Source organism: Anopheles stephensi, chromosome X (genome assembly GCF_013141755.1).
Source record: "Anopheles stephensi strain Indian chromosome X, UCI_ANSTEP_V1.0, whole genome shotgun sequence".
Taxonomy (NCBI): domain Eukaryota; kingdom Metazoa; phylum Arthropoda; class Insecta; order Diptera; family Culicidae; genus Anopheles; species Anopheles stephensi.
This window is the reverse complement of record NC_050201.1, coordinates 3,947,805-3,968,855: the sequence shown is the minus strand read 5'-3', so window position 1 is coordinate 3,968,855 and position 21,051 is coordinate 3,947,805. Positions and strand designations below refer to the sequence as shown.

Below are 21,051 nucleotides of genomic sequence, written 5' to 3'. Positions count from 1 at the left end.
CGATTAAAACTATTTGCAACAATTCTAACCACGTCAACCCAGAAAAGGCCATGCAAGTACATCGAGCCATAGTACGAGGTACTATAGAATATGGGATAGGATTTAGCCTCAATGCAAACAAGAACAAACTTCGCAGGGTTAACATCACATTAAATCAATCCTTAAGAAGAATAACCGGATGCACTAGATCAACGCCGCTCAACACGCTCCATGCCATAGCAGCAGAAAGACCTTTCCACATTCGAGCCAAATATCTCGTATGCAAACAAATAGCAAAAACAATAGCATATTCCGCACCTAACAAAGCCCTATTTTCCAAGCTAAATCATCGTCGAACCGTCAGACTATCAGAAATAGAAAAAAACTACCTAAACTTCAATGAAACTCTACAATCCATAGTCACATACCAATTCAATAATACTATCCAAAGTAGTAGTACCATAAAGATATCCACCTCAATACCCGGTTTAGAAAACTGCAAACAACGCTATAACCCCACAACAGCACGTCAGCTAAGTCTTGACTTGATTAACACCACAATTACCACCCCCACATCCATACAAGTCTACACAGATGGGAGTAAGATAGACGAAAACTGCGGTATAGGAATATACATCATCAGTGGCAGCCAAGTACTACTAAACCAATCCTATAGACTGAAAAATCCTATGTCCATATGCTCAACAGAACTGTACGCTATAAAACTTGCTCTAGACTTTGTGATCAAGGAACGATTAGATGGCCCAATTATTTTCACTGATAGTCGCGCGGCATGCCTCATTATCAAAGGAGCCTTGGAGGAACTTTACACGGACGATATAGTGTCGGAAATCTTGAACAATGGCATAAAAGTGAACCTCAGAATACAGTGGATCCCCAGCCACGTTGGTATTGAGGGAAACGAGGTAGCGGACAGGCTTGCTAAGGAAGGGATTACAAGCAACAACACCATAAACAATAAAATACCGCTCAAAGACGCGCTAACAATTTTCGAAAACAAGGCAAAGGAGGAAGCTAACACGTGGTATAAAGAAATAAGCCAGCACAAAGGCAAAACTTTTGCGGAGTATCAAACTCGAATGGAGAAAAGAATGTGGCATCACCGACTAAAACTACCAGCTCATGGCATAAAAATGATCAACAGATTAATATCGGGACACGATCACAGTAACTACTGGTTACACAAAATGAGGGTAGTGGACAACGGCCTATGCGGTACATGTAATGTGCCGGACACGGCCAAGCATAGGGTCTTCCATTGCGAAAGATATGCCTTAGAACGAAGAAAAACAACCCACATCAACGAAGTAGCGTTCAAAAAAACATGGAAAAGAAAAGACTCATTAGGATTGATTAAAATAATCAAATTCATAAAAGACAATAGGATAAAGTTCTGAATTACATAGCTACATGAAACATAAATCGAAATCACAACCGCTCAATCCTGTGATATAAATGCAAAGAACAGTCACGCACACAAGAACGTCATAAAGCAAAACACGAACCTTCCCACAACCGAGAGACGGAAAAACAGAACAGAACAATTGTAACAACCATAGAACATCAGGACATATGGCCTCAGCAGCCGGTCCATAAATCACTAGGGGTAGTGGTAATAAGCCTCAACCACGGAGTAACTAAGGAAAGCCTAAGTTTGGATTCCTATGTGGTACCGTGGTAATACCTCGACAAAAAGAAGAAGAAGATACTCTATTGGGGAAAAGGAACATCATTTAAAAATAAAATAAAAATCACGGTTTGGCTACAAATCATCCCATAGTGGGACCGGTCGCAGTTCAACAACAACTCGAACTCAACCAGACCGGATGTAAACGCTATCCGGCACACAAACACACAACAGCTACGTTCACCGCGGTGTAGGAATCTGCGATGGTGTACGTAGCAGAGGTTTCAATGTATGTAAAATGCGTCACATTCTTCCGTAGTCGAAGGTCTTGATACGGAATTTGTTGGTGATTTTCGTGTCCCAAAACAAAACAAAAAAACCCTCCCTCGTCCAGATACACATTCCAGTGGCGCGTATACAACAAAAGCTCAAGCTTACCCGCAGGTTATCACGCTCCAAACCGGGGTGCAGCTTCCCCAATCGCGCTGAGCTGATAACCCCTAGCCATGCCACCGCCGGTAAGGCACGGTTTCGGCGGATGACAACCATGATAGACGATTGGCGGTGTCGGACCGACTTGCCGCGGTGCGTAACGATGCAGTGCAGAAAACATCTGACAGCAGCGTAAGAAGGCCACAAACAGCGCCATTCACGCAAACCTTGTTACCCGGGTGGTTTACGGAGCAGCAGCGCGGCGGTGCGGTCGGTTCTGTCCCCTCGGCACCTCTATTTCGCACGGTGGATACAGTGTAGGGGTGTGTCAGTGTGTGCGTTTTGGCAAGCGTCAAGAGAGCGCTCAAAAGGGAAGTTATCTCACGCAACCGATATTAAGCAGGATGGCAAACGCACTGAGAGGATATGTCTCGCTCGCACCAATGTTTGGCGTGCAACGGTTGTCAACAATTACGCGAGCGCGGGGATCGCTGCTTGCCCAACTGTCCAGGCATTGTTCTCCAGCATCCAGCACTTCCGATACCGGTTCGCCGTCACTTGTCGCTAGAGTGTGTTACGATCAGATCAGGTTCAGCTCGTCGTCGCCAAAATCTGCCCCAAAGGTAAGTCGATCCCCTTCCTAGCAACCTAGGTGTAAATTTGTAAGCGTGTACGGTCCCCCAACGTGTGATCGACATTGTTCCAGAAATCGTTGTTCGATACAGATTTACCACGTGTTTGCCAAATCTGATCGGTGATCGGCCATACATGCGAGGTCGGGTATACACCGTCATGGCCTTCACTGTTTACTCAACATCATCTATCAACCGGACTGGGCTAATCAATTATGGCTAGCAGGTCTAAGAAAGTTAAGGCTGTGTGTAATTAAAATCTACTGCCGTTCGTCAATGTAGATCTGTTCCGTGGTTCTTGGATTGTCCAGTGGTCGAGCAGATAGCGGTACCGGATCTGCACACGACAGAACCCGACGATCGAATTCCATCCCCCGTAGTGAGGACTGACGACCCAACTACGTAGTATCAATAAGTCTAGCAGGACATTAGATGGCAGCAAATGACCTTAGCAGGTCGTTGAGTCAAGATGAAGCAGTACTTGGCCGTACTGTACTCTAAAAGGTTTATCCGGGGCCGTGATGTATAGACACCGTTCTTTTACACGGAAGGACGGGTATCGAATCCCATCTGTGGGCGGGTAAAACTCCGAATATTCTTCTTCTTCTTCGTTGGCACTACACCTCGAGAGGTCTCGGCCTGCCATTTCTGGCTTTCTGTGGCTTAATTTTACCCAGGGCAAGGTACGGGCAGATGGAAGCCAGAAATGGCAGGTCCCCCAGGACCTCTGGAGGTTGTCACTATCAAAGAAGGAGAAGAACAGGAAGCTGATTTCTTCAATTCGCCCAAAAAAATCGGGGAAGGACTCAATATCCCTACTCGAACTTGGAAGTGTATACACGCAACGTAACTAACTGCCGCCTCGGTAAGCAACAAAAGAGGTGCGCTTTCGTTTAACCCAGGATAAGTTTACCAGCACTAAATATTTATTTTCTTTGCTGATTACTCAAAGGTTCCTTCGCACGCAAAACACGCGATAAGACGAGTGATCGACCAACTTCAATGCATCCGCGTGTGTTGCTACGAGTTTGGTGCGTTGTTTGTAATTAACGTTTGGGGAAGAAAAAAAAAACTCTAAACACTTTCTCGCACGCGGTAAACAACTCTAACCTCCATTCGGTACAACTTCATTCCAAGGTTTCATTTTCTTCTAGACTTCGCAAAAGAACCTCGCGCGTGACGTCAAGTTCGCCTAGTAAAAAGGCGTGTTCTTGAAGAATCGCCACTGAGTACATTCTGACGGAGCGTACTATCGGCCAGCCCCTGACGACTAACCTGGGGACGTACGGCGGAGTAGCGTGCGGTAGTTAGGGCACTCGCTATAATTCAAACATAGATAAGAGTATGACCGTCGACGCCATGATCAGCCAGATCCTCTTCACAACAAACGTATTATTTTTTGTTGTAAACTCTCTCCCTCCCTCCCGTTTTGCCGCCCATCCCTGTGCGGCTGACATTGGTCCACCCAACGCACCACCGTCCCTATCTGTCTCTATCCCGGCATTCTCGAATGGTACGAATGGGCCAAGATCGTGATTTAATCAGATCGTTTCCTGCGTGCTTCGATTGGGAGCGCGCGGTTGGTAAGAGCTTATAAATTGTACTGGTGATCTTCATCAATCAGTCGTTAGGATCGGTTCCCACACACTAGACCCCGCTTTATTGGTAGTACGGTTTTGCGCCAAGTTGTGCAATTAAGATCGTTTAACAGTTTTGCTCAGTTGCTGTCGCCGAAATCGAAAGTGTTGCCTTTACGCACCCTTCCAATCACCAATCAAAATGAGCAAACACGTCGCTAAAACTTCCGTAAATATATTCCAGCTTATAGGGAAATAGTGTTTGTGGAACATTAAACCGATTTTGTATTTTTTTTTTAAATTGTACTAGATGGCTGGAAATGCAAAACTGCTTCACGAGAACCTATGGGATCAGGATCCGGAGCTGATGGATCTGATACGGAAGGAGAAGAAGCGCCAGACGCGAGGACTTGAGATGATTGCCAGTGAAAATTTCACCTCCCTGTCCGTGTTGCAGTGCCTAAGCTCCTGTTTGCATAACAAATACTCGGAAGGTTTGCCCGGTCAAAGGTAAGGGTGACTTCCAAGCGGGTGACTTTCCAATATCTTCAACAAGCTTATATAATTCACCGGTTGCTTCCGCAGATATTACGGAGGTAATGAATTTATTGACGAGATCGAACTGCTCGCCCAGAAGCGTGCCCTGGAAGCGTACCGACTGGACCCGGAGCAGTGGGGCTGCAACGTTCAACCGTATTCCGGCTCGCCGGCCAACTTTGCCGTGTACACCGCGCTGATTGAACCGCACGGTCGCATCATGGGTCTCGATCTGCCGGACGGTGGCCATCTGACGCACGGCTTCATGACGCAGACGAAGAAAATTTCCGCCACCTCGATCTTCTTCGAAAGCATGCCGTACAAGGTCGATCCCGTGACCGGGCTGATCGATTACGACAAGATGGAGGAAACGGCACGCCTGTTCAAGCCGAAGGTAATCATTGCCGGTATCTCGTGCTACTCCCGCTGTCTGGATTACAAACGTTTCCGGGAAATTGCGAACCAGAACGGTGCGTATCTGTTCGCCGATATGGCACACATTTCCGGTTTGGTAGCCGCCGGCGTTATACCGTCACCGTTCGAGTACGCGGACGTCGTCAGCACGACGACGCACAAGACGTTGCGCGGTCCGCGGGCCGGTGTTATCTTCTTCCGGAAGGGTGTGCGTAGCGTGAAAGCGAACGGGGAGAAGGTGATGTACGATCTGGAGTCGCGCGTCAACCAGGCTGTGTTTCCTGGGTTGCAGGGTGGACCCCACAATCATGCGATCGCCGGTATTGCGACGTGCATGATGCAGGCCAAGACGCCCGAATTCCGTGCGTACCAGGAGCAGGTCATCAAGAATGCTCGCGCCCTCTGCGCCGGACTGCTTGCGAAAGGGTACTCGGTGGCGACCGGCGGTACGGATGTGCATTTGGTGCTGGTTGATCTGCGCCCGGTCGGCATTACGGGTGCGCGGGCCGAATACATCCTGGAGGAAATTTCGATCGCGTGCAACAAAAACACCGTACCGGGAGACAAGTCCGCACTGAACCCGTCCGGAATTCGGCTCGGTACGCCGGCACTTACAACGCGCGGACTGCTCGAGCAGGACATGCAGCAGGTGGTGGACTTTATCGATCGTGGTTTGCGCCTGTCGAAGGACATCGCCACCGTATCCGGACCGAAGCTGGTTGACTTCAAGCGTGTCATACACGAGGACGCCACCTTTAGCGCCAAGGTGCAAAGCTTGCGCAAGGAGGTGGAACAGTACAGCGAACAATTCCCTCTGCCGGGCTATGAGGATTTCTAAACAAACAATAAAGTAGTTTTTATAAAACTACACACACACACGCAACAACTGAGTAAAAATGTTATTTTGGGTTTTGGTGTTATTTTGTTGTTGTCGTTGTTTGTTGCCCTGTTTGTGACGATTATCTTATCACATTTTGCTGTTTGTTATTAAAAGCTTATTGTGTGTTTTGTTCTTTGTTCGTTGGTATGCGATTATCGCCTGGCCTGGAATTGCAATATAGAGCACCGGGTAGTGCGAGGAAAAAGGTCGAAAATTATTGAAATTATTTTTTTATACAAAATACAATACAAATCCCGGCCGACCGGTAGACGAACGCTCGCTTTACATCGTTCCAACTGTCAAAATTTAAATTCCATCTATAAACCTTGGGCAGCTGTCACAGCTGTAGGTGACGCTATATGACATGCAGTGTCAAACGAGGAGATTTTCTTTTGCTTCTTTTACCCTCGAAAAGAAGAACGCGAAGAAGAGCTGTACAAGAATACGCTTCGGTGGGGGAGGTCGGAATAGCGTCTTCGGAACAAAACCGCGCTAAAAATCCTGCTGACGCTGTAAAATTTAACTCGTAGTAAGTGCAATATGTTCCGCTGCATCGTGTTTGTGAGTTTAAGTTAAAGTTGCTGCAGTCCGTGGTACACTCACCTCGCAATCAATTGATTTCTGGTGTCCGCCAGAGTTGGCTGGCGATATCGTTCATCCATTTCCCTCGCATATTTCGTGAGCCATTGTTGCAGCTTGCAAATCTGCCTGGCTGCCCAGCTCCGCCGTATTGTTTGCAGTGTTTGCACTCGGCGCGTGTTAGCAAAACGCTTGCAAACAGTTGAGCGGATGTGGCTAAATTGTGAAAAAGCAAATACTATCGCTCAACACCCAGCGTAAACACGCGCACTAATATATTTCTTTTTGATTATTTCTCTTATCTTCCTCGCTCGCTCGCTCGCTGGCTGTTGCCGTCTCGCTCCTTCCCACGGTAACCCGTCGCGTTCACCATTTTGTAGATGTTGCAGGTGGAGTAAAATAAAATAAAAAAAAATCTATAAAAACGTTACCCAGCGTTTCGCATAACAACGGCGTATGAAAATAGTGGTGGCCGAGTGTGATACAGCGTTCTAGTGTCCCGTTTGGCCGACGGAGGGCCCCCCCCCGAACCGTACGGCACCATGAACCCGCAACAGTTTTCCCTCCGGTGGAACAATTACACGTCCTACATCGCCGGAGCGTTCGATTCGCTGCGCTACGAGGAAGACTTTGTCGATGTGACGTTGTGCTGCGAGGGGCGCAAGATACGCGCACACAAAATACTGCTCTCGGCCTGCAGTCCCTACTTCAAGGACGTGTTCAAGGAGAACCCGTGCCAGCACCCCGTCATTATTTTCAAAAACGTGCGCTACAATGACCTGATGTCGCTGGTGGAGTTTATGTACCAGGGCGAAGTGAGCGTGCCGCAGGAACAGCTGCCCTCGTTTCTGCACACGGCGGAGGTGCTGGCGATCCGGGGGCTGACGGACAATACGGCCGATACGCGCCAGCCGGCCAGCTCAACCACGTCCGCGATCGCGCAACAGCTGATCCAGAGCCAGGCGGTGCTGGACAAGTCGGCCACGATCACGACGACGGACTCGCTCTACCTTACCTTGCCATCAAACTCGACCATAGTCCATCAACCGAAGCTTGTACAGGCGCAGATCCAGACGGCACCGATCATCACCAAACCACTGATCAAACAATCGCCACCCGAAATGCCGGCCCTGACCGCGTCAACCGTCACTGTGCCAATGGCGCAGCAACAGCAGCAGCCAACGATCGCCAAAATACAGGTACAGACGGCAGCACAACAGCAGCAACAACAGCAGCAGCAGCAGCAGGTTCAAGTACAGGTCCAGCAGGTAGCCGTGCAACAGGCGCAGCAAACCCAGCAGCAGCCCCAACAGCAAACGACCACATCGCAAACGCAACCCCAGCACCAAACTACCCAAGCCACCACCCTACAGGAAGTCGTGGACAATGTCGTACAGCCGAGAAAGAAAAAGGTAAAGGCACAGCAGATTATCGCCACGCAACCGAACTCATCGGTTCAGTCCGGGTCTACGGTAACGGTTACGACGACGAGCACGGGACAGTCGGGCGACAATGAACTGTACGAGACGGACACCTACACCATCACTACCAAGGATGCGCGAGAGGAACAGGAACATGGTTAGGAAAAAAAAATAGTGAATGAATTTTCTTACTTTCAAATGGTTAAAATTTTATAATCTCCCCAATTCCCTTTTTGTAGAGCAATATACAGAAAACGGTCAAACGTCTGGTACTACACTCAAGATGGAAATACCGGAGTTTATCAGCGTCGGCGAGCCGCTCAATCCCGGTAACGGCACAAACAATACGTTCCTGCAAGGTAGACGATGTCATAATTGCTAAAATTTTATTCCACCCTAGGCAAGAGACGAATAGAATCGCAAATGTCTCTTCTATCAACTAGCCATTTTCGATCCTCCCTTGCCTTAACTCATCTGTTTGTCACGCACGCAAACCTGCATCAACAAATAAGTAACGCTTTTCTTATCCCTTACAGAAAGCTACGAACTCGTGTCGGAAAACATTGAAGAGAAGGACGATGACGAAGATATGGCGCAGGATAATATTGAGATCGAAGGATCGGAGATGGATATGAGTAAGTAGGGTGGTGGCCCTGGAGCCGCTTTCGGTCGACAATCGGGGGAGTTTTTTATTTTATGTTCCTTTCACCTACCTGTTTTTGTTCGCTGTAGGTCGTATTTTCCAAGGATCAACCGACGAGCAGACGAAATCGAACATTTTGCAAGGTATGATACAGTTTCATTGGCCTTTACATTCCTTTTTGTTGTTGTTTCGTTTTGTTGTTTTCTTTTCTTCGGGGGAATATTGCAATTAAGTATTTCAATTTCCGTGTGTGTGTGCGGCGACCACCGCAGCACACTGCACTCGACAAGAAAGCCGAATGATTTCATTTGCTGTGGTTGCTACTGTTTCACAATTCATCCGGTAGGGGGAAGGGGGGTGAGGGAAGAGGTGGGGAGTGGGGTATTGAAAGGAAATTTGGGCATCAAAAAGTGAGGGATATTTTGCAATTGTATTCAAGGAATTGCCCTGTGTCTGGCGAGTTCCAAATCGCTAACGGGTTGAGCTGCGAGCAGCAAAAGTTTAAACCCTTATTGAAAAGATGTTTCGATTGCACTGTGAAGAAATCTTTTCAGCGTCTTTTATGATTGAGGTTCGGTCCGCATTAATTCAGACTGAAGGCTGCAAGGCTCATCCGCAACGTTAGCTAAATTACGCTTTGTTCAGATTTGTGTGTGGAGAAGGGAAAAACGAGGCTAAATATTAGAACGTTGAATTGGCCTGCGAAACCTTGTAAATGATCCGATAATACGGTAACGGTTGGTGGTTGAAGAACTTGAGAGACGAGAGTTTTGATATGGCACTTTGTTTTTACATTAACTTACTATATGTATTATGTATCCATGTACATGATATGGCCGTTAAACTTTGTTGTTTTGTTTTCCTTGTTCATCTTTGTTTCATGTCCATTTTTTCAACTCATATGGGTTTGTTTGCTTTTTTTCTATTACTTTACTTAACATGGCTTAATCATTCATTGAATGTTTCTTTTTCTTTTAGCATGTTATGTTTGTTCTATTGCTTCTTTTTTTTTGTTTTAATTCCATTTTGTTGTAAAATTTAGTTGATAAAGCAGAAAAGCCACACACACCTTTGCTTGATAACTGTCGTCCGGCCGTCGTCCGCGCTTTTTCACTGTACGCTCTCGCCTAAAGCAGCTCTCTCGCTCTCTCTCTCTCTCCGTCTGTCTCCGTTCTCTGCCCACCATTCCTCTATCTATCCACTTCTCTTCTTCTCTTGTATCTCTAAACTTCCAGACACAGAACTTCGCTTCCGGTGCAGTATCTGTTGGAAGGGCTTCAAGCACCCGATGTCCTTGACACTGCATAAGGATTTGCACTCGGGGAAAACGAAGTGTCCGGTTTGCTTGCGCTCTTTCTCGCGCAGCTACGACATGCGCATACACCTGAACAAAATCCACCAGGTGACGCTGAAGCTGGATGCCCGGTTCAACTTTAAGCACATGAAATCGGAGTAGTTTCGACAGCTTTACCGAGCCGTTTCCCGGCGCGCGCGTGTGTGTGTAACACAGGGTGTTAGGAGCGCATCATATTGTTTGGCAATAGAAGCGAAAGGGCAATAGAAGCAAGTATTGTTTATATAGTAGGTTAGATTAAATCTACTGCTGTTTTCAAAAAAACGATGGCACTATTTGCTGTGTGTTGGGTGTGTGAAAACAAACAAAAAAACGAAGTGCGAAGAAGAAAACACTATTTTATATCATGCTTTTTTTGTGACAACCAATATCGGTACTACCGTAATCGATTGATAAGATAAGGTAGTAACCAAAGCTGTGCCACACCAAGCAGTTCCTTGCTTGGCTTTATACCTTCGACGATATCGGACGCTGTTGTTTTTTATTTTCTTATAAGGTTCAGAACAAACAAAATAAATGTTGCATTCTGTTTACTAGCACGGAAATGGTTTTTTTTTCTTTTATTTAGCATTTATTTACTGTTGGCTAATAGAAAATTGTGGTAATACTGCACTGTTTATATATACAACGTTAGGTAATTTTAGGGCTGAGTTTCCCTTTCTGGGGGGAATTTGTAACGATGGAATTCATTTTGAAACAAACAAATAATTAAGTTATGTGATACAATTAAATTACACGGGAAAGTTGCCTGCTTGCGATCGACTATCCCAGGCCGTACTGGCGGACGCATCGACGGCCATCACTCCTCATCTCAGTTTGGGCCTACCTAACGCCTCCTCTGTCCGTGTGGACGGCTTTAAAGTACTTTATGGGCTGAGTATCATTCTCATGACAGCCCACTGGCCGCCTGGAGAGCGTAATTTGCTGCACGATGGTGTGATCATTCTCCTGCCACACATACGGGGGCCAATAACCCTTCTGAGCATCTTCCGCTCAATCCCTGTTTTGGACAGAGTCCATCTCTCAGAGGCGTATGTGAGTACTGAAACGATACATTTTCTGTGCTGCCCAATTGTCGTTGGTGCAAGTTCGCACTTAACTCCAATCCAAGAATTTAGTGCCGCTCTCTCGATCCTTTGGTGTGAGCTTCAGGGTGTAAGAATTCTGGATGGACTTAAAAAATGTGACCCTTCTGAAGATCTCACTTCCGAGTGTCTTCGAAACGACCCTTACTAGCGCCAGAAGTGGAAGAGCACATCTTCCCAGACAAGCACATCTTCCCAGTGCAGACCCTTGGAGGGATGCTCGGTGAGCTTCTGCTACATAGGAGAGCCTCAAACCAATTATGTCCTATGTCATCAGAGTATGCGTAGGATCTAAATTGACTTATTGAAAATGGTCCCCGACGATTCCACCTTCGGACCACGGATGGCTCGCTCTCTTAGTGCCCATATTGAAAAGGAGACAGGCAAGTCCATCTCCCTGGCGCCAGGCCCTTTGGAGGTAGCCTTCACCTTCACCTGGTAGCCTGATAAGCTTGATCAGGATTCCACGAGAGCTCATGGCGTCGTATAGTTTTAGTCCCTGGCTATACTGTCATATACGGCTTAAAAATCATTTAAGAGATGCCGCCATCATCTCCAAGAAGTCAAGAGAGCTTATCGAGAGGGCCTGCCAATGTATGGCTTTCCGTGACTTGATTTTACCCGAAGTTGTCTAATCAGTCCTGCGTACGGGGAGGTGATCCGGATGGGATTTGAACAACGGTCCTGCCCTCCTGAAGACCGGCACCGTTGTCACCTCTACCACCGGGGTCAAAAAAGCTTATGAAAATCAAGAGGTCTATTCACAACCATCTTAAACGGTACGTCTGCTGCAGGAAACGCTTCACTAGTTGGCATATAATTTTTTAAAATTATTCTTAACCTTAAAATAGCTTAAATTTTCCCCCCCGCTTTTGTTTCTCAATCTTTTGCTCGAACACTTCTCCACAAAAAAAGGGAACGCAGAGAATGGGCGCCCCATTAAACGCTAGAGCTGCCAATTAGTTTGCCCTCATGCAACTATTGTTTTATGCCGGAAACATAGCCGCGTGTGGGCGTGGTTTTTGTTGTGGTTATCCATATCGTTGTGATCATATGGCCAACACACACACACACACATTGCTAAAGCTAAAGGATTAAAGCAGCAACAACATTACTTTATGCGAACGTCATTCTCCTCCCGGCATGCGCGTTGTGCCGACTTTGGAACGCCAAATAGACCCCCCACCCTTCTTTTATAACGAAAAAAAAAGCATTAAAAAAAAACAACCCCAATATAAAAACGCAGCTTCTCTTATGACAAATTTTTTTCCCTCTCTTCTCTCTTGCAGAAGTGTTTGAGCAAAAAATGAAACCCAAAAAATACAAGTGCAAAGATTGCGACAAAAGCTTCGCCGCCTGGAAATCGCTCACGATGCATCAGCATATACACAGGGGCCTCACGAAATGCACGATCTGCGGTGCGATCTTGTCACGCACGGCCAATCTCAAGCGCCACATGAAGCTGAAGCACGAGAAAATCATACCGTAAAATGGGTTCGATGCCACCCGATGGGTCGTAAACGATGGTGGTAGTAAAGAAAAGCGGGGAGCGGTGGGGGGGGGATCGCTCATCGAAGCCCCCCCCCCCCATTTGTAATTCTCTATATACTGTATTCAGGTATTGTATATACAACAAAAAGGAACAAAGTTTTAGGCGATACACACACACACCAACACCGCACGCGTACGTAGCGACGTATGATAGGGGGGGGGGGGGGGGAAGGGTTCAATGCACCCATCTATTGTGGCGTATAGATTGTAAGAAGGATTTTTTTTTCTTTTTCGTTTGATTTAAGTTAACGCTTGTAGTAGAATCCAGCGTGTCCGATCGCTTGTGCTTGTTGCAATCAAACGGTGTTGGTGGGATCCGTTGGGATGTCCACCCCCCAAGCGACCTTAATGTGCGTTTCTATTTTAAGTTGCAATATCCGTTTTAATTGATTTAATGCATTAAACAAAAAAAAAAGCATTATATTTGCCACCATTGAGTCTACGGCGACTGGTGGTGGTGATGGATTTGGGGAAAATGCCACCGCGCTCACTACTTGACGTAATGCAGCCACAGCTCATATTAGCTTTAAATATGCAAGATCAGATGTGTTTAAATGATTTGTTTCATATTCGCTTTAATTTTGGACAATTTTATATAACATAAAAAAACAAACCCCGTCAAGTTTGTACTTACTTGTACCGAGCGAATAATGTTTGTTCATTAAGATTCTTCTTTTAGGCACACTACAATCTCGAGTGAGAGAGAGATATATATATATATAAAGAGAAAGAAAGAGAGATACTTTAGTCTGCCCATCCAGTTTCGGTTTTACTTGATGTTAGTCGTAACCGGTCAGACGGGAGTTGATACCCAGTTCTGCCGTTTTGAAAATCACCCAAATCAGCCGCAATTGAATTATTGAGCTTTAGTTTCGTCTAACAACTTTTAGTACCTAGAATTACACCATCTGCTTGGTTTATTGGAAAACAAAACTGCTCATGTTGACCAACGCCGCTTTTAGCAAACGTTTCTCGCTGAAATTAATGTGGGGGAACCATAGATTCATTGTCATTATGTCGTAAGGTATTTTTTTTATTATTTTAACGAGTTTTAACAAAAATCATTTAAAGGTGAAACACACTACACGGGAAGCGACACCCGCCAGTGTAGATTAACTAAGAACATTAGGCTCGTTTTTGTCTCCCCCGTTTCGTAATTAAACAAAATGGCGAAAAGGGAAGAGAAGAAGTGTTTGTGTGTGTGTGCGTGTCTGTATAGTGTGTAATTAAATCTAAGCAAACATTCTAATTAACATGTTTTGAACGTTGTGAGGGCATACACTTTGCTAACCGGCAGTCGGATTAAGTGTCCATTTAGTGTGTAAGGTATTCCGGATATTCACATGGATGCGTGTAGGGAAAGGATGCGAGACTCCATGTTAGGCTCCCACACGATATCAAGGGAATCCTTATGGATGCGTGGAGCTAGACACTAGCAGAGAGGACAGCGACACCGGTCTTCAAACGACATGACCCGGTTTCCCCGTAGGGAAGACTTGTCTATAGACTAGAAATGGCGGGCATGATCTTTCACATCCCTGATGACAACCTCAGGATGTGTTTGTTCCATTATTTCTAGCGTCCGTCCTTTGCTACTAGCGGAGGGGTCGATTTACGACTTTTGATGCATTAAAGGCAAACGACCGAATGCTGGAGTCTCGCAGTACTTTTAAACTCGCACCGTGTCGGATCAGCAGACGTACTGTACCCCTGCTTTGATAACCTTTAAATGACTTCGATTGTTTCAATTAGTTGTTATACACACACCCCGCTTGACACACGCTGTTTGTGCACCAATCTGACGTGAGGTCCGCTGTGCTGTCTTGGTGCACTGAACGAGCACTAGCACACCTTCCCCGCGTACCATGCTTTCTCTACCAACCGGTCAGTGTTTCGAGGTTTACCCTGGATCTGATTTACACTAACACACTGTTCGTATTCGTTTGCTTTGTATGTATTGTGAACTTTGCAGCGAGAGACACCGTAACACAATAAACTTATTTCTGTACCAGTTTTATCAAAGTTTTATCCGCAGGTCCGTATAGCTTCTTTTTCTTTTCCCCCACGCAACCGAATTCGAAATCCTAATCTAAGCTTCCTGGGGAAATGTATGGTAGAATTTTGTTCTGGAAAAAAGGTTTAAAATTGGTTAGGTTTCGTCCACCGGGACGGGCGTTTCGAGTGGGCACTTCAAACCAGGTTGGACAACTTCGCATTATGAGATTTTGTAACGCTTGCCCTTGGTCCTTTGGTCAGCCTCAAACTTTAAATCTAAATCCAGGATCTTGATAGACTTACAGCAGATGATCTACGAAGATTCTACATCCGCAAGGCCTTGGAGATGGTCCGCTCTAGGCCCCAGCCAATCGCCCTGGGCCAAATACTTGCTGCTAGACCAGAAAGTCCCGGGAGGGTTCTATCCACCTTTATACAGACATGTCATTCCTAGAAATCCTGGTAAGCTTGATCGAGGTTTCAGATGAAATAATTGCTCTCATATGTGGCTTTAATATCCATGTCGAGACTTACTTAAGAGGTGTTCTACTGCTCTGCGATCTTCTTCAAGATCATCTGCCACACTTGTGAGCATCTAGTCTGTCTGTTTGAACTTCGGAAGTCCTCTCGAATATACGTTCTTCACCGAATTGGGACTAATCGATCTGCTAGTTATCAGGGGTTTGTTTAAATTTTGTAGGCAATACCAGCTATATAGACTTTCGTTTTTCCTATAATTTGAAGATTGTGCTTAAATGAAAGAGAGAGAGAGAGAAAGAGAGGGCGACCCGCCGTCCAGTGTTACTCCCATCCCGCTACCTTAAAAAAGCTTTTTCTCCTCTGTTTTTAATTTCTCTCCTCTGTCTACTTTTAGATATTGTTAGCCAAAACAAGTGGGCGCGATGTAAAGTTTGTCGGTTGCTCATCACGGCGAGCAATCTTTGGCGACATGTGCGCACGCAGCATAGCCGCCTCGAACCGAAACGGTGCGAGCACTGCAACAAACAGTTCAAAAACAAGTACAGCTTGCGCGAGCACGTGCGCATCACGCACGAATCGAAGCAACCGCGGGATGAAGTTAGTAGTAGGGCGGCGGAAGGAACCGGCGAAGGATAGTGCCGTGGTAGAGGACATTGTTGCGTTTCGTTTTGGATCTGTTTCGATATTATTTATTTTAACCTTTTTGTTTTTTGTTTAATCTAAATGATCAAGATGGCTACGATTAAGCGGATAAGTTAAGATGGCGAAGATAATGTTTCGGGCAATGAAAACTCGCTTCCTTACTAGTCCTATAGTCGTGTTAAGGATATGTCTCATTTTCGCTTCTTCACATGTGTTGCGTTTCGTTTTTTTGTTGGCTTTAACTTCTCTTTTTTTATGGTGCGAACTTCCAAAGAGTAGTTTGCCTTGAAGCGCTCGAAAATAGCAGTATTTGTACATGTATATACTCAACCAACAATAAAGAATACATTGAACGTTGCGTCTTCTCGCAATTTATTTCGATTCCATTCGAAACTTTCTAACAGAATGGGGGGGTTGTTTGGGTTCTCCCTTTTGGGGTTTATGGTTGGTCACTAATCTTCAAGCAAATGGTATGAATGAAATCGAACGGCGCATCCGGCGACCACTGTAATGTCTTTAGAGGAGGTAGGACCAAATACTCGTCGGGAGGGGGCTATATGTATATGAACTAGCTGAGCGGACGGTCTTTGTAAGGCACGACCGGGGTTCAAATCCCATCGGGGTCACGTTCGCCCATAGCGAGGACTGACTCTCCAACAATGCCGGTATCATTAAGTCTAGTAAGCCAGCAACGGTAGACGTGATCTAAGCGGTCGTTATGCCAAAGAAGAAGAAGAAGAAGAAGAAATTGGGTTACCTGGGTTATATATTTACTGAACTGTTCCCTCATCGGTGGCACACCAAACGTACAAATCATTGCAACAAATATTCTGTTCACTCTTTCCACTTCCAGTAAGGATGGAAAAAATCGAGCTCGTCTCGGAAAAAATGCTGCACAAGTGCCCGGAATGCCGCCGTACCTTCTGCTCGATGAACGCGATGAAGCGCCACCGGCAGGCGAAACATTTCGCGATGCAGGACTCGTACGTGTGCGCGATGTGCGACGCACGGTTCAAAACCAAATGGTCCCTGTCGACGCACAAGTCCAAGTACCACCGGGGCCAGAGTACGGCCGGCGGTGCGATCGAAACCGGCGACGGTGGCAGCGCCACTGCCGCTGCCAAGACCCCTGCTGCCGCCCAGCAGCAACGTTCCCCGGTGGCGGCACAGAAACGGCAAGCGGCCAGACCGTCAATGCCGCGCATCAAGACACGGCCACCGTCCACGGAAGATGCGTAAGCAGGGAGGACGGCGCGGGGGGTGGTGGTGGTGGTCACGGTACGAAAGCCGACGACGAAGTGCCATCAGCAGCAAAATGGTAGTAATTTTGGCAGAACAGACACACAGAGATTGTACAGCTAAATACGGTGGTTTTTTTTGTTTTGGTGAAAAATCATTGGCGTAAAATTGTTAATAGTTTTCCTTTTCTTAATGCAATAATTATAATTTTAACAGTGCATGGGTTTTGCCGCGAGCGATCCCATCCACGTTTAGTAAAATTGATTTTAAAAGCTTCCGTTAAACTTTTTTTTTGTAGTATCAATCGACTTTTTACCAGTTATAATAGCGTAGGGTATTGTAAGATCGATCAGAGGATCGGTACTGTAGACTATTTTCAAAATGGTTAAATGATCCACTGCATTTAAGTAGCTGCTCAATATGATGTGAAATAAGTCGAGTTTTTTTTTAAGTAAGCCCGCCACCATCAACTTCTCGAATGAATGAACAAACGTCAACTACAAGCAGAAACATAGCACACCACAACAGCTCAAAGAAACATGAGGATATATATCTATTTGAACAGACAAGAAAAGCAATAGCATGTATGGACCCATGTGAAGGGTTCGCCTTCTCTAAGTAGTGCTGTAAGAAGTGGTTTGCCGCTCGAGGCATGATTTGTTTCGTAGTGTTTTTTTTTTCTTTCCGTTAGTAGTAGCTATTAGCTTCATATAGAGCAATTTGTTTCATAATCAGTACTGCATACAACGACACAATGTTTTTCAGTTGATATTGTAAAAGTATGTCAGGACAGGGAAGGTATAGCACTTAGCCCGAGCGCTGACAGGCCGGCTTCGATTACAATATCATCTGATCACGTCACAATAAACGTCAGCTGGAACCGTTCCCATCTTAACCTACAAAAGAAAGATGGAAGATTTTACAATATCAACTGAAAACTCCTCTCTGTAATATCCTGCGCAAGAAAGCAAAGTTTACCGATTACCAAACACGAGGAACGAGTGTGTACGAGTGTGCTTAGCTAATTATATACCCTAGTTTTAATCCCAAGACCAACAAGCAAGTAAACTGAACCAATACATCTACCAGCAACCTGTGACTTTGTAACGTTTGCAAAGGTAATTACTGATAAGGAAGGATAATTTAATGCCGCGTCTGTTAGCCGATCACAGCAGATCTGTAAAAAATAAGTAAGACGAGTACGCAGCAACAAAACACAAAAAATCCCCCCCCCCCCCCCCCACGAGAACCAACAAATTTAATCGAGATTGATTGAGGAATGAAAATTATAGTAAATATTAGACGAGAGAAGAAAAGAAAATGCTCCCCCGTCGTTTAAGTGCTCATACATTTGTACTCATAGACTCAATTGTACAAAATCCATCTTTTTTTTTTAATTCTTCAAATGTTTGATTTCACAAAGAAAAAGCACTTTCTTATCTGCTTAGTCTATATAGCTCGCAATAAATTTTAAGAAGAACAAAAAAACAACAATGAACCAAAAGACACATTTTAAAAGCAAGCAGTTAAAGTAAGGGAACAGCAGAAAGATCACTTTAAATGTAAGCGAATGGTTTTAATTACTCCTTAGTTGTAAACGCTTTTGCTCCGTGGTGTCACAATTTACGTTAGCCAGGCGAATTAACTTCGTGCTATCTTTCAAACTGTGCACCGGTAATTGTAACTAATGCATAAGTACGTAAATAAATAAAATTCTAAATAAAATTTACACACAATCGGATTTGTTTTTCTGTTTCGTCTGGAGAACCCTGTTAAACATCCGAAGCGGCTCAATTAGACAGGACCCAATATTGTACAGACCACAGTAATGTGTAGTTTATTTATCAATATCTTACTTCGCTAGCGTCAGAAACATTGTTTAAATTGATCCGAAGTACAAAAAGACACATTCTCTACTGAATATAATTTAGTCACGATTTTTTTTTTTGGGATATGGTATACCAGTTCTGCCAACCTCTTCAGCACACCCCCAACGTATAAGGGGTAAGAGTATTATAATAGTAGGGGAGTATCGTTGCGTTTTCTATGCACATATGGGCGGAATGTTTTAAACGGCCAAGCCTGTCCGATGTCCCAACCCGGGCGAACGTTGAAATCTAGCATAAATAGTACCTCAGCGAGATGAGCGACAGTAGCATCGCGCTACTACTGCTGCAAACGCTAACCCAGCGGGATCTCAGTGCGCCGGCACCGTTGCAGAGATCACCCTGGCAGAAGCACATGTACACCTTCTTGTGGTTGTAGACGGTATACGCGCACCGATCCTCGGAATCGGACGGTCCACGCTGAACGCACATCCGCTGGGTAGCCATATCGTAATCTGTAGCGAATAGGAAAAAGGCCAGAGTGTGAGGGCCCCGGGTGCGCAAATGCGAGGGCTTACCAGCGTTTGAGCTGCTTACCATCCTCACGGAACGAGCCCATCCCCTCGATCACCTTACCGCACCAGCCAGAGGCGCAAGGTACGGCCGACACGCCACGTTCACTCTCCACTTGCGTCGCATTCCACACGAACGGATCTTTGCAGCTGCCGAGCTCGCTTCGCGATCGACACTGGTAGCATCGTTTCAGCAGCGCTAAAATGTAGGCAAAACAAAAAATGGAGGACTATTAGTAAAAATTTAAAGTTCCTGCGAGCTTTTGCTGTGTTTTAATGATGCGTCGAGCCAGCTGACACACGGAGGTATTTTTGCCGTATGGGACCGATGATTGGTTGGCTCCGCACAGCTCGAGAGACTTTCTAAAAGCTGTGCAGCGGTGGTGGCCTTCAAGCGCCTTCGTTCACCAATGCCCAATCACACGGATGATAGCTTGATGGATTTGATACATCCGCGTTCGGATGGTTCTTTATGTTACAATGTACGCTCCCGCACGTTGAATGTGTCTGGTTGATTCGAAGTCAGATCCGGAAGCAAATGTTTGCTTGCAGTCGATGTTTGACCCACCGTTTGTTGTTGCGATCTCGGTCGTGAGCAATAGCGTTGTCATCGATGCAAACCACACATAAAACGATCTGGTCCACATTACGCACTGGCTGGGTCCGGGTAATATGGTTAGAGCACTGTCTGCCTCCTAGAGCACTTCAATTTTGTAACCACTGTTTCGCTGTTCGACAAACGAGAAAGATGACGATGATGATTGCACCGAGGAACGGTTGTGTGATCGGTCGGACACTTGGTTGAGCTTTCTAACCATGCCAAGGCGCTGTGAGAGCTGTGAGGTGAGTGGTGTACGTCGTTTGCTTCTTCCCCTGTTTCGCTCTGCACACCACGAAAGCTCTGGTAACACGGCGAACTAAGGCCGAGGCCTGACAAGCAGCGAACAAGACATCGATCGATCGGACAGGCTCGACCAAGACATGGAGCTTTTGTCTGGCTTGTCTGATGTCCGTCTCCACGTATACAGACCTGATAATCCAGCTGGGACACACGATCCAAGTCGTCGGTCTCCAACATTACCGCGATTAAGTCTTGAGGATTACTTTTCGGAAACCCAGTAAGTTGGGTTTTACCAAAAAAAAGTCTATTTAGTCTAGAACCATAATCAAGTCAAGGACAGTCTGCTAATCCATCTGTAAATCATTAAAAATTAGCGTTAATCGATTTTCCCATTAAAAAATTGCGCTTAGTTTTCACACTATAACTGACATTTCCAGAAAACGGATAGACAAGACAGGTGACAGAGTACCCTATCGAACTTGTCTCGGTCGTTGCTGGACAGAGCACAGCCTAAGCTGAAGCTCGATCACGATCGTGTTTCAGTTTTTGAATGGAATTTTTATACTATATAGTCGTATCTTTTAGGTAAAAAAGGTAAATGAGAAAAAAATAAAATTTTAATAAAAATAACTCATCACAAGCTACACCTAATTATGATTCTGCATGTTCGTGGAGCTTTGATCGTACGATCGTACAAATTGCGCTCGTGTAAATGGACCTGTTT

General features: G+C 45.6%; 3 protein-coding genes across 9 annotated transcripts; 2 read left to right on the top strand and 1 right to left on the bottom strand.

Moving 5' to 3' along the window:
- The first annotated feature begins 1,907 nt into the window (after positions 1 to 1,907).
- On the top strand, positions 1,908 to 6,102 carry LOC118505036 (serine hydroxymethyltransferase, cytosolic). 2 transcript variants are annotated; one of them, XM_036040275.1, is made up of 3 exons: positions 1,908 to 2,682; positions 4,579 to 4,778; positions 4,854 to 6,102. In XM_036040275.1, the coding sequence occupies exons 1-3, from the start codon at positions 2,464 to 2,466 to the stop codon at positions 6,055 to 6,057; spliced, it is 1,623 nt and encodes a 540-aa protein (XP_035896168.1). In that variant the 5' UTR covers positions 1,908 to 2,463; the 3' UTR covers positions 6,058 to 6,102. The 2 variants fall into 2 exon arrangements, with proteins under 2 accessions (XP_035896168.1, XP_035896178.1); XM_036040285.1 differs by lacking the exon at positions 1,908 to 2,682 and adding an exon at positions 4,098 to 4,497.
- A 378-nt stretch (positions 6,103 to 6,480) lies between these two features.
- LOC118505021 (protein abrupt-like) lies at positions 6,481 to 18,824 on the top strand. 6 transcript variants are annotated; one of them, XM_036040223.1, is made up of 6 exons: positions 6,481 to 6,628; positions 7,059 to 8,256; positions 8,339 to 8,428; positions 8,636 to 8,734; positions 8,832 to 8,885; positions 16,703 to 18,824. In XM_036040223.1, the coding sequence occupies exons 2-6, from the start codon at positions 7,221 to 7,223 to the stop codon at positions 17,086 to 17,088; spliced, it is 1,665 nt and encodes a 554-aa protein (XP_035896116.1). In that variant the 5' UTR covers positions 6,481 to 6,628; positions 7,059 to 7,220; the 3' UTR covers positions 17,089 to 18,824. The 6 variants fall into 6 exon arrangements, with proteins under 6 accessions (XP_035896116.1, XP_035896105.1, XP_035896126.1 ...); XM_036040212.1 differs by having other exon boundaries at positions 8,339 to 8,458; XM_036040233.1 differs by lacking the exon at positions 16,703 to 18,824 and adding an exon at positions 15,602 to 16,207 and having other exon boundaries at positions 8,339 to 8,458.
- Positions 18,825 to 18,897: 73 nt separating this feature from the next.
- Positions 18,898 to 20,360, bottom strand: LOC118505047. Its single transcript, XM_036040313.1, has 3 exons — positions 20,055 to 20,360; positions 19,512 to 19,685; positions 18,898 to 19,429 (listed from the first exon to the last, which is right to left on the bottom strand). The coding sequence occupies exons 1-3, from the start codon at positions 20,131 to 20,133 to the stop codon at positions 19,206 to 19,208; spliced, it is 477 nt and encodes a 158-aa protein (XP_035896206.1). The 5' UTR covers positions 20,134 to 20,360; the 3' UTR covers positions 18,898 to 19,205.
- Positions 20,361 to 21,051: the final 691 nt, after the last annotated feature.

Bases quoted from the DNA above. Each gene is read 5' to 3' on its own strand.
- LOC118505047 (XM_036040313.1), bottom strand. From the start codon at position 20,133: ATGTGGACCAGATCGTTTTATGTGTGGTTTGCATCGATGACAACGCTA. The intron at 19,686-20,054 runs GTGGGTCAAACA...CCTACATTTTAG, and splicing joins CGAGATCGCAACAACAAACG to CGCTGCTGAAACGATGCTAC. The intron at 19,430-19,511 runs GTAAGCAGCTCA...TATTCGCTACAG, and splicing joins GGGCTCGTTCCGTGAGGATG to ATTACGATATGGCTACCCAG.
- LOC118505036 (XM_036040275.1), top strand. From the start codon at position 2,464: ATGGCAAACGCACTGAGAGGATATGTCTCGCTCGCACCAATGTTTGGC. The intron at 2,683-4,578 runs GTAAGTCGATCC...AAATTGTACTAG, and splicing joins CGCCAAAATCTGCCCCAAAG to ATGGCTGGAAATGCAAAACT. The intron at 4,779-4,853 runs GTAAGGGTGACT...TTGCTTCCGCAG, and splicing joins GAAGGTTTGCCCGGTCAAAG to ATATTACGGAGGTAATGAAT.
- LOC118505021 (XM_036040212.1), top strand. From the start codon at position 7,221: ATGAACCCGCAACAGTTTTCCCTCCGGTGGAACAATTACACGTCCTAC. The intron at 8,459-8,635 runs GTAGACGATGTC...TATCCCTTACAG, and splicing joins AAACAATACGTTCCTGCAAG to AAAGCTACGAACTCGTGTCG. The intron at 8,886-16,702 runs GTATGATACAGT...TTCCACTTCCAG, and splicing joins GAAATCGAACATTTTGCAAG to TAAGGATGGAAAAAATCGAG.